This window comes from Synchiropus splendidus, chromosome 3 (assembly GCF_027744825.2).
Source record: "Synchiropus splendidus isolate RoL2022-P1 chromosome 3, RoL_Sspl_1.0, whole genome shotgun sequence".
In the NCBI taxonomy this organism is placed as follows: domain Eukaryota; kingdom Metazoa; phylum Chordata; class Actinopteri; order Syngnathiformes; family Callionymidae; genus Synchiropus; species Synchiropus splendidus.
In genome coordinates this window covers 11,293,743-11,309,630 of record NC_071336.1, presented here as the reverse complement: position 1 = coordinate 11,309,630, position 15,888 = coordinate 11,293,743, and the positions used below count along the sequence as shown (strand labels likewise).

General features: G+C 44.7%; 1 protein-coding gene across 2 annotated transcripts in view; it reads left to right on the top strand.

Moving 5' to 3' along the window:
• The window catches only part of slc8a4b (solute carrier family 8 member 4b), a 49,006-nt gene extending 35,668 nt beyond the window's left edge, over positions 1–13,338 (top strand). The window contains exons 13-18 of one of the 2 annotated variants that reach the window (XM_053858863.1): positions 8,661–8,767; positions 8,850–8,974; positions 9,160–9,195; positions 9,530–9,629; positions 10,709–10,981; positions 12,493–13,338. In XM_053858863.1, the coding sequence (XP_053714838.1) occupies positions 8,661–8,767; positions 8,850–8,974; positions 9,160–9,195; positions 9,530–9,629; positions 10,709–10,981; positions 12,493–12,872 (1,021 nt within the window). In that variant the 3' untranslated portion in view covers positions 12,873–13,338. The remainder of the gene's footprint in view (positions 1–8,660; positions 8,768–8,849; positions 8,975–9,159; positions 9,196–9,529; positions 9,630–10,708; positions 10,982–12,492) is intronic. The other variant, XM_053858864.1, reaches the window with a different exon arrangement.
• The last annotated feature ends 2,550 nt before the right edge of the window (positions 13,339–15,888 follow it).

Genomic DNA, 15,888 nt, shown 5'->3' with positions numbered 1-15,888 from the left:
GTATTCAAGTTTTCCTCTTGTTCTCCAGAATTTGGGAAATTACACATTTCTCTCAAACATATAAATCCCTGAATGAAAGAACATTAACGTCTTAGTCCGGCTATGTGTCTCTGTGTGCCGACACCAAAGTACTTTAACCGTCAATGACAGGTAATCCAGCAGACCAGATAGCCAAGGCTGTCTGGAGAAGGTAGGGAATACATTCTTAGAGTTTGATGGGACAAATATGACATTGTAAATATCAGCTGCTTCTGATAATGTTTTCGCCGGCGGTGAAGGCTCTGAAGGCCTTGAACTCACGCTGTTGCTGTAGCTGCAGCTGCATTGTGATAAAGTCACAATGAAATCCCTTCCGTGTCTCGCTCCATCAGCTGACTTCTGCACCTCACACGAAAACAGCGTGAGGACCAGATGACGAAGCGCTGCTACTGAGCACCACCATGTCTTCCTCGGTGAGTCGATCGGCCGCTGCGTGAGGCCAAGATGGTTGTTGAACTCTGCCTCACAGCAGGTTGAGCTGTGAATCACTCTGCCGAGGTCAGCGTATGCCTCTACGATTTCCACTTTCTCGCCACTCGCAGTGACAGACTCCACCACGTCATACACCTCTACTCACTTTATACTTACAGAGGAGGCATTAACCTGGATAACATCCTGTGAACCCCAACGCACACACAGCAGAGCAGTAGATGAAATGGAGATAAGTAATAGCATCAATCACAATGTAGGGGAGGGGATCCAACAAGGTGGAAGGCAGACATCTGGGGAGGAATGAATGGAAGAAAAAAGCACCATCAAATTGAAAAAATAAAAGTTATTACAACTCCGAAAAGAAAAAAAAAACAGGTTAGTGAATGAGGTGGAATAATCCAATCTTTTGTCTTTCTCTCTTTCTGTCTTACACACACACGTTCTTGAGTGAAAAGCGGCTCAATCTCATCCTGCTGCAGATTACACTGTGAGCATGTTTGGGGTCTTGGACCGGTGTTGACTAACTGAACTCTTGACTGGATAAATGCACGCGAGAGTGATGAGCCAGTTTCTGACCACAGTAGCTCAGAGTAGCAGCCTGGTAATCTGACACACGCGCACACACACGCACACACACGCACACACACAGCCATGATGCCACAGTGATTAAATCAGTAATAGCTGGCGGAGAAGAGGGCGTGACTCACTCAAGCTTTCTCACTTCTCAGGCCCAACACCCCTCCACCTCCCTCCAGCTGCCCTCATTTGCCCCTTGTCATCCATCCATCCAGCCAGCCATCCATCCTCCTTCTTTACAAACTTTTGCCTTTCTATTTACCCTCTACAATCAGCTGCATCCATCTTTCTGACTCATCTCTCCACATGCATTCTTCCGTGTCTCCACAGGATGATGTATCATCCATTGTTCATGTCTACTCATTTTCCTGTCCTCTGATAACTCTGTATGCGCAACTTTTTAAACCCTTACAACACTTCTCTTGCTCCTCTCGCCACTCTTCCCCTGTTTACTATCTTCAGAGCGACCTTATTATGCTTTTTAAGCATTATCTGGAGTGTTGCTTAGTACTAGAATGTGAAAGAACTATGTTCATCCATTTCCTAGTCTGAACGTGGTATATCATGTTCTGCCCGACTCATTCGCCGACAGATTTTCATATACTGTGTAGTTACATCGAAGCACCTTCATGGAGCCTATAAATATGATATGAAAGATGGTGACATGTATTTTGGCTGTGAGTCAAAGGGGCGTGTTTTTCTAAAGCGCTGCTCTATGATTTTTCAAGCAAACATTTCACAGCGGACAGTTTCATAGGCATGACCTGCGACATTGCAAATTGCTGTAGAAAACCTCTCGAGTTTTCCAGTGATCGGTCCAGGAGCTGAGGTTTGGGTCAGGATCTGTGAATCCGCCTTCCTGAATTGAATACCAGGATTTGCCACATAGTAAAACACCAATAAACACTATATATTTGTGAAATGTATTGAAACTTGTTTTGATACAACTATGTTGTAGGTAGGTATGCTTTACTTTAGTCAATGATGCGTCCATTGTGAGATGTTTTCATACACTCATAGGTTTTGGCTCTGTCATTTTTAGCTTGCCAATGCATGACTTGTCGAGGCATAAAGCCATTGGCGAAACGGCGACTAGTCGTTGTAGCCCCAGCGTATGTAAGTTTGGAAGGTCACGTGTTGAAATGCAGCTTGAAATGCATCTTACCAAGCTGTCACGTGAGTCAGTTTTGCTTTCTATCTATGTACGTTTGCTGCTTCAAGTGCATCAGTGATTGATATTGTTGATTAGTTGTAACCAGAATGAAGTCCGGTGCAGGTGCATCTGCCTTGGAAACTGCAATTTGGTAGTCATTTTCGTGACAGAGAGGTATTGCCAAGCGTGGCACTAGGTGCCATTGTGGCTGGCTGGCACCAATCTCTGCAGCTGCAGCTCTACTCTGCAGACGGGGCTACATGACATTGATGACGTCATGAATGCCCATAACAGCCGGTGGATCAATTGGTGGAGCCCAACTTGAATCCAACCTGTTTTGAGTGATGGGGCCAGAACATCAGCTGGCTCACTGAGGCTTTGATGCAGCTCCAGTCCTAGACTGGAGACATGGAATTTGTCCTGTGCTTCTTCATCGCCGTGTGGTCTAGAACTGCAACCGAATCAGATTGCAGTATACTGTGACTGCCCAGGACAAAGAACCTTTGCCCACCAACCAGGCAGGGAGTATCATGCTGGACTCCTCTCATTCTGTACATTGACTCTTTGAACTGCTCCCATCCAGTGGGTTCCTCAGATCCCTTGAGATGAGAACCAACAAGAACCTGAGCAGCTTCCTTCAGTCAGCAGTCACTTTAATGAAGAATTAATGTGCGCTACCCTGATGGTCCACCTGTACAGTATATGTATATAGATATAATTGTAGGAATCTGTTGTTGTACATATGCGGTTCTTACGTTGCGTGCCTTATATTCTCATAGTCCATTGAGTGTAGAGACAACATGTGCTGGTACAGAACACCATGTATGTGTTGTCACATCTGGTCAAAACACTCCAGATTCTGACCAAGTATGACTGGTAAATAGCAGCGTGAATCTACTTCATGAGTATGTGAGAGAACAGGAGAAAAAAAACTTGATAGGGCAGCTTTAATGCACACTGATTGAATAAAGCCACTTTAACAGAGCTGGTGAGGAAAACTAGTGAGCAGAAGGAGGACAAATGTGGAGCAAAAGTAGAGGCACACAAAATGAGAGGATAGATAGATGAGAAGAGTAGAAATGAATGCAACCTAGAGGAGTCTGTGGTTGAGACTGAGTGAGAATTGAAGGTGAAAATGCAGGTGCTGATAAAAGCTGTTGTTGGGATGGTGAAAACAACAGCCACAACAACTAGCTCCCATGTTAGTGGTCGGACCAGTCCAGCTGGCGCTCATGGATTTTCACTCGTTCATTCGCCTTCTGCCTCTTTTTCCCAGCATGACGGGGCTACATTTCATTAGAAACCATTTATTACCGTTGAAATGGCAAACGTTCTGTGGTTTGTTTCACTGGACATTTGTGATGCTGCAGTTCATAAACTCACTAGAGACCCAGGACCGACAGGCGGGAGACGGGAGAGCAGACTGATGAGGGAGAGGAGGCGGGACGTGTCAGAGGAAGATGGATAGTTGCTGGGACATCAGAGTGTGTGTGTTTGGCAGAGCGCCTGGCACCAGCTTTGCAGTGGTTGGCACGGCGATATATTTACACACAGTGCTTAAAGGTCTTCACCTTGAGCCAGCGACGGCAGCCACTCCGACACACACACACACACACTCAGTTAAATTCCAAAGCTGTCTGAGTTGACTCAACTTCCCAGCTCTTCCCAAACGCTGCAGGGTCTGTGTGAACTGGTTTGTGTTAATTTGATTAAAATCATGTTTCAGGGTGAAAAGATGTCTCAGGAATGTAGCACTTGAGTCTGCTGGACTGAATAAGAGACCATTCGCGTGTTACACTTTAAAATATGATTCCGCCAGTGTTCTAATATTCAGCTCATATTGAATAACAACTGTTTTATTCCAAGTGTGTATTCAGTGAGCCGGTTGTGCTTGACTGGACAATAAAGGGGATAATGAGAAGACAACCATGAGAGTGTAAGATGGTATGATTCATTCCTTCATATTTCCATCTGTTTATTTACCATCGTCTTCATCCATTCATTTATTCATCGACTTGCTCATGCATCTCATCCCTCCGACTCTTGTGCCTTTAAAACTCATGAAAGGATCAGAACGCTTCAGTGACAGTCTCATCGTACATGTGGATCATCACCATGGCAACCAGTAAATGACAACTTCAAGCCCGTGCTGTTGTCAGAACACTCGTGGTTTGAGGATCTTCAGCTGATCTTATCTTCTGTCGCTGACAGCATTGATGAGCAGGTCCTCATCCAACCTACTTTAAATCACAATGTGGGGTTTTTTTAGACGCTTGTGATTGTACATTACTAATGTGTTCATGACCTCAATCAACAAATCACCACGTTCGCATGGAAATAATTTGCACAGAGAAGGTGGATTTCTGCTAATTACTATTCTGAGTGTGGAGCTCAGGTGACAGAAGTTCAGCCCAGGTCCTCTCCTGAGAGCAGCAGCTGGCTGACTTCTGGCTGGAGGACAAACAACACACTGGCGTGAGACAAAGGTGAATTTTTGGGAGCAGGTGATGAACGGGTGGCTGAAACACCGACTCTTACATAAAGTGTTATATAAATACCTGCGCGCATGAGCAAGACTCTCCTTTCTCACCCAGTTTGATGAAGTACTGAAATAGGTATCGTATTATTAGACGCGACTCATATAAAAAGCAAATTTAAGATGTTTTCTTGAAGCATTGCTCATAAACAAATGTACCAGGGTTGAAGACGGGCAAACATTTATGAGAGCGACTGAACTGTCAGGAGCAGAGGTACTTTCCATGAAGAGAGTGTCAGAGGGAAGAAGCAGTTTTGAAGTCCAAGGCTCCTTAATGATCTTCAGGGAGCTGGTCAAAGGTGAGGTGTCCTGGGCTTGAGAGGTCGCCCTCGCAATCCTTCCTGCCCCTCCTGGAGGCATAAAGGTCATGGAGAGGTGGAGGAGCGCTGCACATTACATACTCTGTTGAATGGATAATCAGCTGAAGTCAGTCCATGGCAGCTGAATGCCACATGAGGTGGAGGAGGTGATGGTGAACTCTATTCGAGGTGCGGACCTGCACCAGTAATGACTGATGTTCTTGCCACTTCCAGTGTTGGATGAAGAGATGGCCAACATTGCTGCTGGTGGGCTCTACCAAGTCCTCCAGTGTAGAACCCTCAAGGCCTTCAACACCTTCAGAGAAGGTCCAACAATCTCTGGATCAAAAGCATCTTGAGAACTGTGTTCAGCTTATGACAGAAAGTTTCTACACGATTAATTTGTTATCTATTTGGCAACATATATTTCTCCCATCTACATTCTGTATATAAAGTTTCTGTCAGGTTCACACCTGCAATGAAGGGGTTACTGCCTCGCCATGGCTTGTCTTTGGTTTGGACTCCAAGATTCTTACAGAATCCAAGAGCCCAGTCTCCATCAGATAGTGATGACCACTCACATTTGGTGGGGCATGAACCAAAAATAGGACTCCTTGGCCTTTATGACACTTGGCTTGAGTGAAAGTCACACACACGCAAAGGCATCTCAAGACCAAAAGCAACCTATTTTGTCAGACTGTTTTCATCGGACAGGTGATCCACGTGTGAGCGACATTTTGGGACCTCTGGAATCGATCTCCAGCCAGATGTGCGGCACAAAAGCTCACTACAGCAAGGTTAAACAGAGTAGAGAGATCCCGAGGCGGCTCCTCACTGAAGTCACATTTCTCTTCCACATCAATATTCATGAGACTCATTTTACTAGGTGCGTGTTTGTGATCTCATGGCGCTGTCCATGGTAATGACTTGACCTGTGTGAGCTATTAGGAGAAGCATGGCCACAGCGGGATCTATTCACCACATTTCATTTGAGTTTATGGCTTTTGGTGTTCATTTAGATTATTGCTTTCTTTGACTTGATGTTCTGGTTGTCAAACTCTTTCCCTGAATTGCTGATTTGCCCTGTGATGATGTCATCGCTTGGCGGTGACGGTTGAGGTGAAGGCCTGTAATGCTCATGTTTCGCCACTGGTGTCCTCAGCAGAGCTGCTCAAGACGTGATGGTGAGAGTGCTGCTCTCCACTCTTTTATGATTGGTCTCCAAATTTACCAAAATGAGTGTCTCATAATTGTAACAGGGAATTAGATTAGATTTTCCTCTTGAACTGCAAGCTGCAAACATTTTACGACCCTCCAGAGTGAATTGACTCTTGTGTTTGAAATTCTGTTCTGTATCTGGATGAGTCACTGTTCACTGACTCAGCAGTGTAAGATATATGAAATGTATTATGGTACTGTAAGATGACGCAGACGAAGGCTGGCCTGGAAATATGCGTGCGTGTTACTAAAATCAAAGTGTTTTATTTAACTTTTTTTAAAAATTTTAGTTCACTTAAAAACCTCAGAAACTTGAAGAGATCGCTCAATAAAGGAGACTGCCAGATGGTGTCTATCTATGGTGTGCTGTCAGGGTTTAAGCTTTATAAGCTATTCTCTGCCATCGTCTTTCTTCCCCATGAAGACGGTTTCGTCAACATCCTCTCAAGGCTGTCCATCATCAATTTTGACTCTACGCTCTCATCCCTCTCCGCTTCAGGATTACAGAACAGTAGCAGATTTGTGCGCGCACTAGCGTGTGTAAGTGTAGCGTGAGGTTTGGAGGGTTTAATCCGACAGTTTTAATGCAGTGCAGGAACTGTGTGTGTGTGTGTGTGTGTGTGTGTGTGTGTGTGTGTGTGTGTGTGTGTGTGTGTGTGTGTGTGTGTGTGTGTGTGTGTGTGTGTGTGTGTGAGAAAGTGGTGCATGTTCGTTATATTGATTCTATAGGTCAGCGTGATATAAGCTCATTTATGTATGTTGTGTGTGTATACAATATGGTGCTGGCTCCCATAGCAGCCATACGTCCTCCATACTCACATGCCTCCGGTCCCCCTCTTTCATCCCTCTTTGATTCCAGCTCTGCTTTCTGCTGATGCGGATTCTTCGTTTTCTCCTGCAGAGTTTAGTGTGTGACTCACTTCACTGCTGGATTATTACAGCGGGATTATAATACAGCAGGAGGCTTCATTGTTTCACCGTCGTCACTACAACACCGCCTCAATATTTGGACGCTTCTCGGCCGTGTTCACATTAAGTAGATTACATTTGTGTTGTGCAAATGAGAGTGATCATCGCTGGGCTTGAACATGGAGCGGGAATCATTCCTGGAACAGATGCTGACCAAACACTGAAGGGTCAATGGGAGCTCTCAGTTGAAAGAAGTGTGATGATGTTAAACCAGTGGAGGCATTAAAATTATGGGATGATTGTAAAAGTATGTAGGATGGGAAAAAAAAAACAGGGCAGAGATTTTTTCACTGCTCCACATCTACTCCCACCACCACTCCAGAGATGAAACTGTTACTCAACACAGCTGGAGACCAGTGCGCGTGAGTGTGCGTGTGTGTCGTAATGCACACAAACAATTTGCATAGGATTAGGACTCCTGATAGCAATTCATGTGTGTGTATGGCCATGTGTACATCTGTGTGCACTCGAGTGTCATGTTCCATGAAGCCAATTCCAGAGCTACTCAGCGTGTGAATTAGCACACTGTTAAGATGGCTACTGCTCATGTGAGATGTTTTTGGAAGACCTTTTGCTGGTCCATGCAAGGTTAAGCCTCAATTTGAGGAGTCAAACTTCAAAATAACTGGGTCATTATAATTGAATTGAAGTTGCTACAGAGTCCTGGTTCAGGTTAGCCATTCTTTTTTGGTTAGGTTCAGGGTGAGAGGCTGAAGAAAGCATGAAGGTCAATGAAATGTCCCCTCAAAACAAAAACAACATAGCAAATGCGCCTGAGCTGTGTGTGTGTGCGCGCCTGTGTGTCTTTGCAAACATTTTGGTGTTTTTTTGATGGATTAGTGTATGATAATCTGTTGCAGTAGAAAGTGTGTGTGTGTGTTTTGTGATTGCATGGAAGCATTTAAGAGGCAAAACTTGTGTGTGCATACATATAAATCCCCCTCACTCTAGTTAATAAGTTTGTTCCCTGCTCCAGCTCAGCACACACACACTCACACTTGTACAGTATATCAAGCGCAGGACTGTAGAGTGAATGGAGATATGGAATTAGATTTGGTTCATCAAGTAATTCTCCACTGTCAATCAACCATGAGCCAATATAAGTCAAAGGACACACATATATACTTCTCTGATTTACAGACATGCTTCCCAACTGCAGAAATATTTATTTGTGTCCCTGACTTTGATCTCTTTGCTCTGACTCATTAGCTCTATTTTGGGAAACTTCACTGAAGTGTGTGCTTGTCTGTCCCCCGCACTGTGGGGATGAGTGTGTCCAGTCAGTGTCCTGTGCATGAGTTATAGAAGTGTGATGTCTAGAAATGAAAGCTCCAGCTTCCTGACTGACATGTGAAGAATTCAGCAGGAGGCAGCATCAGACATGACCACCAGGGGCTTGACAAAGGCAACACCTTGACGTGTGCGTCGTGTGTCCTAGGAAAATCATCGAGGTGAAGATCATTGACGATGAAGAATATGAAAAAAACAAGACCTTCACCATCGAGCTGGGTGAACCGGTCCTGCTGGAGATTGGGCAGAAACATGGTGAGTCCAATTGTATCTTGTATAATTCAGTTCTGGCTCTCTCTGATCTTCGCTGGTGTCGTCATCTCTGCTGGTCTCCTAGGCGACTCCAATGAGAACAAGCCAGCGGTGGGAGCGGAGGAGGAGGAGGTCGCTAAGATGGGATGTCCCAGTCTGGGCGAGCACACGCAGGTGGAGGTGGTCATCGAGGAGTCCTATGAGTTCAAGGTGAGGGGTCACTTGTGAGTGCACTCATCAAACTGGTGACCAAAAGTTCTTTGTAAGTGCTTTATGCAGATACGTCGCTGTCAGTTATATTTTTAATATTGAAATGGTCTTTCTCCCGTGTTATACAGCAGGTGCTCATTTGTTTTCATGTGTGTTCCCTTGTGTGTGCTGGGGTGTGTGTGCAGAGAGCGGTGGATGTGCTACTGTATCGCGCTAAAAAGGTCTTCCTTCCTTCCCTCCTCACATGCACGAGTCTTCTTCCTATTAAAGAATAATGCCGGTCTTTTGGCTGTCATGACGACATAAGTGTGAAGCTGCAGGGTTTTCACACGGCAACTGCAGCTGAAGCTCCTGCTGCTTCACATGTCTTCATTTGGTTAATTTTATTCCTCATAATAAACACTGTGGCGGCACCAACATGTCCTGGTGTGTCTAAGTGCCAATGGTATTCTGTCTTCTCTTTTCCTTCTCTGTGAATTAACAACTCACGTTTCGTGCTCTTCTGTGTTTACACTTGGCTTGCTTGTGTGCGCGTGTGTGTCTCTGTGTTTGTAGAATACAGTGGATAAGTTGATCAAGAAGACGAACTTGGCGCTCGTGGTTGGAAGCAGCAGCTGGAGGGAGCAGTTTGTAAGTGCAGTGACTGTCAGCGCAGGTATGGGACACACACACACAGGTTTGTCACACTATCTTTGTGAGGACCTCTCTTTGCCATTATGCTTTCCCCAGCCTCTCATCCTTAACTTAACCCACTCACAACCAAACTTAAACCTAATTATAATGACCAAGTTATTTTGAAGTTTTTATCCACAAATTGAGGCTCAACATCATGGGGTCCAGCCAGATGTCAGGTCATCACACGGATAGTGTTATGTCAAGAGTTGCTCCCCCACAAAGTAGGATAAAGACGCCCACACACAAGTGTATTAATAATACAATAGTGAGAGTCACACACTGTAAATGTGTGCATGCACCATCACACAAAGAATGAAGCCCTTGAAGTAAAGGTCTTCTATTATTTTGGGAATCATTTGCTAATAAAAACAGCTTGAACTGATTTAAATGTTTAGATGCCGAAGCCTTGACGACAGTCCACAGTCATTGCACTGTTATGACTACACTGTTGCAGTTGAGGTGTAGTAGTCATTCCATAGTTAATGATCTGAAAGGACGAGTGAAAGCTACAAATGATGGTGTACAATTAATTCTGATGAATTATTTACAGAGAAAAATAACGGCTCCAAATCACATTGTGTATAAACCGCCTTTTCTCATGGAACATATATCAGTGCTCCAATTCCAGGTGCGCCACATGATATACTGTGTGATGTCATGAGCAAAAACAGCCACGATGAAGGAGACTGAACTGGGTTCGTTTGGATAAAGCAGATTGAAGGAAAATTAAAGTTGAAAAAAGTACAAATGACAAATGTTCCGTGTACTTCATGCAGCCAGGATTTCACAGCCTGATCATTCTGGTGTGAAATATTAAAATATGATTAATCGTGATGAATAAAAGCTGCAGTTCAGCAGATGCTTATTCTCAATCAAGTCCCACGATTAGTGCAAATGTATTTGCATCCTGCTAACTAGCTCATGTGCATCTATGCAAACGCCTTCATGGATGAGCACACACACACATTCCAGAGCAGAACAGTCGACAGGTAGTGAAGCAGGTAGACAGACACGAAGTGGCTGTGATCCTCCTCATCTTCCTCCCTGTCCCTGCTGCAGGAGATGACGATGAGGAGGAGAGCGGCGAGGAGCGTCTCCCCTCCTGCTTCGACTACATCATGCACTTCCTCACCGTCTTCTGGAAGGTTCTGTTCGCCTTCGTTCCTCCCACCGAGTACTGGAATGGCTGGGCCTGTTTCTTCGTCTCCATCTCGCTCATCGGCGTCCTGACAGCGGTCACTGGAGATTTAGCCTCACATTTTGGATGCACCATCGGACTGAAGGACTCTGTGACCGCTGTGGTGTTTGTGGCTCTTGGAACATCTGTGCCAGGTCAGAAAAGGGAAATAACTCATTACTCCCTCTGAAGTAAAACAAGAAGCTGCTTCTGATGCACAGTGCATCCACATTTATATCGCTGCAGATCACGTCACATGATCTATGAGGATCATAAACTAGCGACCGGTTGGAGAGCAGGTCTAAATACAGTTATTCTGTCCTCACTAAAGCAAAAGCCTAATGAGGTGTAAGACGTTTTGTTGACCCACACTTGATCGTCCCTCTCTTCCCCGCAGCAACTGGTTTGCATATTTTCCTTCTTTCATGTCGCCATGTTTGATCCTGAACATGTTCCACAGAAGCCTGGGGACCTTGTTTGCTAGTGTTCCTGTTGTTATGGTTTGGAAACAGAACGAAAAGAAAACATGAAAGTAAAAACTGAGGAAATGCCAGCAGAGTGATTCGGTTTTAGCTAATCCTAATCCTGGTAAACAGTTTGGCTACAAAAACCTAATGAATGTTCACTGCAGGAGCTAGTTAGCAGCAGAAGCAGCGCATTAGTTGAACAATGTCCATAAAAGGCTGCCAGGAGTTAATGATCAGAAGTGAAGCAACAGTTATATAAACCAAATAAATCTCTGTCCGGGCTGAAGACAAAACGTGGGCCGCAGTGCCTGCTGGAATCAGGTCAACCTGGCCCGCTGTGGAACCTCAGTCTTGCTGCCTTCCGGCTGGGAGGCCAGTGACGTCCCTCTTTCTGACATGTTTTCAGAAACACGTCCAAAACTACACTAAAAAATGATTTACCAGAAGAATATTAGCACCTTCCTCGTATTTAGCTCTGAAAACTCTGCTGATTTGCTCAAGAGAATCAGCAGTATGCTGATGCTATTATTGAGGATGAATTGTGAGACTCTTGTGTTCCTGACAGTTCATGTCTGCACCGCATTATAAAGGACGACCAGTAGGTTAGATGGTGCAACAGCATCTTTTACATCTTTTGTATTTGTGCAATTCAATATTAAAACGTTCCTCAAAACTGCCGACATGGGCCATGCTCCATGGATCACAAATGTCAATCACCGACGCATTTTAAACAGCTTAAATGATCCTTGTCAACAAGAAATGGCCAAATGGTCTTCAGTAGGTTTGCAAAATACTGTAGTGGCAGCTACTGCCCAAGAGATGTCCTGCAGCTGTGCTGCGATATCAGTCCACTGAGCTGCTGTGTTTAAGAATGGCAAACACGTGTTCTTCCTCCTCACAGATAAAAACACACTCTTCATCTTTCAAGACAATATTTAGAAGCGGTTAAAAGGCTGCTCTGTGAAGTGTGTCTGTGTCTCTGGTTTAACATACTGTACAGACTTTCTAAAGAACAAAATCACTCTGAAGTGGTTCTTGAACACTGTGAACACTGTGAGCCACTGAAACCCTGGGCTGCCATTCGTAGTCCCCTTTAAAATGGCATCGAAGTTGGAGAACACAGTGGATTCAAGGCATCTGTCCCGCGACTTCTGATCAGTGTTTTTGATCTTTGCTCATATTTACTTTCTACTTTCCAGACACGTTTGCTAGCAAAGTTGCTGCCATCCAGGATCAGTACGCCGACGCCTCCATCGGCAACGTGACCGGCTCCAACGCCGTCAACGTCTTCCTGGGCATCGGCGTGGCGTGGACCATCGCTGCTGTGGCTTGGTACTCCAAGGGAGAGACCTTCAAGGTGGACCCCGGTAACCTGGCGTTCTCCGTCACTCTTTTCACCATCCTGGCCATGGTGTGTGTCACCATGCTGCTGTACAGGCGGCGGCCATCTGTCGCCGGCGGTGAGTTGGGAGGCCCTCGGACTTGCAAGATAGCAACATCACTTCTGTTCGTGTCCTTGTGGCTCATCTACATCATGCTGGCGTCACTGGAGGCCTACTGCCATATACCCGGGTTCTAAACGCTGGTAGATAGAAGGAACGAGGATGATTCCACCCTTCCTTTCAATAGTCTCATCCTGAGTTTCTAGAGTTTTAGATGCAGGACTCAACAAGTCTATTTTTACTTCTCCATTATTTAAACACTGATGAGTGGACTCATTCCATGTGACCTCTGCATAGTGCTAGCTAGGAGGCGCAAGACACTAAACCCAGAGAGATTTCAGTGGGAGCATGCTAAAGGATCAAGAGGAAGAGTGTGGAGTCAACCTGAGGCGAATGGCAGCTAGCACGTCACTCTTTCACTTTGTTTTTATTGGGTTTACAAATGCCGACGGAGTGAAGCTGGCGACGATAATTTCAGGATCATGAATTATGCACTGGGATGACAAACTGGGAGACGAAGGAAGATCAAAGGAGATTGGAAGCTAAAGTGGAGCAGAGACGTAAAGATGAAGAGAGTTACGCAACCCACCCCCACCCGCCACATGAATCACCATGGCAACTAGTATTATTGACTGTACGCTCACAAGTTCAGGTGAATCCTGTACCCCGTCTTTCCCTCAAATTCACTGTGCAGTTCTTCGCCCTCGTGGATGATTCGCTGCCAGTCAAGCCTCCCCCCCTTTCTGAACTCTGTGTCGTGTTTCACTGTTGTTATTGACGTGTATTTGTGGAAAATATTTTATAAAAGTTCTATGAAGTTAGTCGGCGTCGACAACCGTGGGGATTAAGTTAAAGGTGATCTTAGATGCTGTGACAACGCTGAACAGGAAGTGTCCACAATCACTAATTGTAAACATAGCTAGTCTAGTCATGTGACTTTTTGCTCTCAGTCCCCCACCTATAGGGGTCACAAGCTGTTGCCGTTTAGTCTCCTCAGTCGTGAGACTGTGTATCATTTGACCGGTGAAGAAAGAGCCGAGCTGAAAAAGACAAAACTCATGATCTGAGCTGGTCCATCTTCTTTCCTTCTCTCATCCAAACTCAACTGGACTGTTGAGGCCGCCCACCTCCCAGTGGAACAGCTGGACAACCTTTCACTTGTGCTGGTAACTCCTCACCTGCCCATGAGAACTGCAGGTTTCTGGGCAAGGGAAAGTCTTGGGCTGCTGCCCCCATGACCCACACTTGGATTAGAGTTTGCCTGATTCTGTTCTGCAAAGCCACTTATTCCAGTCTGCATTATGAAGTGATTATTTAGCGACTGCTCCTACATGTAACACATTTTGGGAACAAGAAAAGCTCACTGCATCAGAAAATGCCGTTGATGTCCACAAATATGAACAAGTCACGTGCAGCCATGGCAGCATATTTTGTGTTTACGCTAATGCTGTTCATTTGTTCTTTTTACATTTTGACTTACTGTGCAAAAAATGTTCTGACTCTGAAATCGTATTAATTTCTTGTTTTTTTTGTTTGTTTTTTTAATGTATATGGAAAATTGAATTGATAGAATTGTCACTATAATTGTTATTGAAACAAATCTCTCTGAGAATGTCATGACGGACGAAGTGGCGCCGCCTGCCGGAGACGGAATGCTATAGCGACGTATAACATTGAAAGAAGTCAATAATTTGGAGCATCAGTTCTAGACGTGACGTGAAACTTGCTCCTGTCAGTATGAAGTGAACGCCCGCTGCCCCCTGCTGGCCGGAATGTGTCCTTCTCGATAGCGGTATTAGAAGAAGCAGCAGGTGTATGAGTGCGTGCGTGTGTGAGAGTGAAGGTGCGTGTGCACACAGTTAAAGAAAAGAAACGCAGCCTATTGTCCCTCGCGTGTTGCTAAGTGACCATCCATTCTGACTCCACTGTTCTTTTGTTTATGTGCTTGAGCGTCAATCATCAATATTTTATATTTCTAATCTTTTCTCCACTTTTCTCGTCTTATCTTACAAACGCTTATCTATTAAATCACTTAATCATGCGTCACAAAGTGCTTCTGAGATTAAATGTGTTTATTTAAAAAAATATTTTATACATTTTTTTAAGTTATGATATGTTTATTTTGTGTTTTTGGTGAACATTCATTAGAGAGTGGAACTGCTGACTAGAGTAGAGTCAAAAGACCCTTTTTATCGTGTGCGTGAGTGCGTGTCGCGCGCGTGTTGATGCATGAAAACTGTTGTAAAAATTTGAATATTTTTAAAATCCTACATGAAAATGAAGTTTAAATGTTTACAGATTACATTTGTTTTTCTTAAAGATGAAATAAAACTTGACTGAAGTATCCTCATGAATGATAGTGATTCACCTCTTTCAGAAACTCCTGCCTTCGTTTTTCAACCTGGAGGATGTGTTCAATATTCAGGGGTTTACTGTGGCAGTTGTAAATTTTATACCAGATGTAGTGACTTGAACTAGTAATAGTAATTAAGCCACTTTGTTAAATATATTTTATTCCAATGGCTTTCAGGCCGCTGTCAAGACTCTGATGGCCCACAAATGGCACCCAGATCAGTGGTTGAGAATCACTAGGCCGGGTCAGGGAGAAAAAGAAGAAAAACTTGGGAAGGCTGGATTATCATTCCACATTTCCTCCTCAGGAGAATTTTCCAAATTTCCCCCACTTTCTACTTTTGGAGAAGAAGCCGACAGCTGTTATTCCCACGTGGGCGCCATGGTTACCGCCTCAGCGAGATACGCCTCCATCCTCCACTGGAGGAGAACGAGGAAGACAAGGAGACAGTAAACAAGAGTGTCCTGAGGGAGATGGGCGCGGAGACAGCATGTGGAAGTCACATGTTGCTGCATCATGAGTTAAAAACTCATTTCATGACATTTTACATGTCATGAAATTGCTATATTGAAAACCCCATAAGTTTCAAATCCACACTTTTAGGAAACAGAGACAGGACAGGAGTCAGGCTACCAAAGAGATTTAGGCAGCTTGTGTTGCCTTTTATCAACCCAAAAGCAAGTGCGGCCTGACAACCACGTGACCACGAGCTGACACGTACATCTACAGCCATCTACAGATTCCAGGAACACACACACGGTCACATGAGCACTGCAGACCTAACCGTCTCTACACTCACT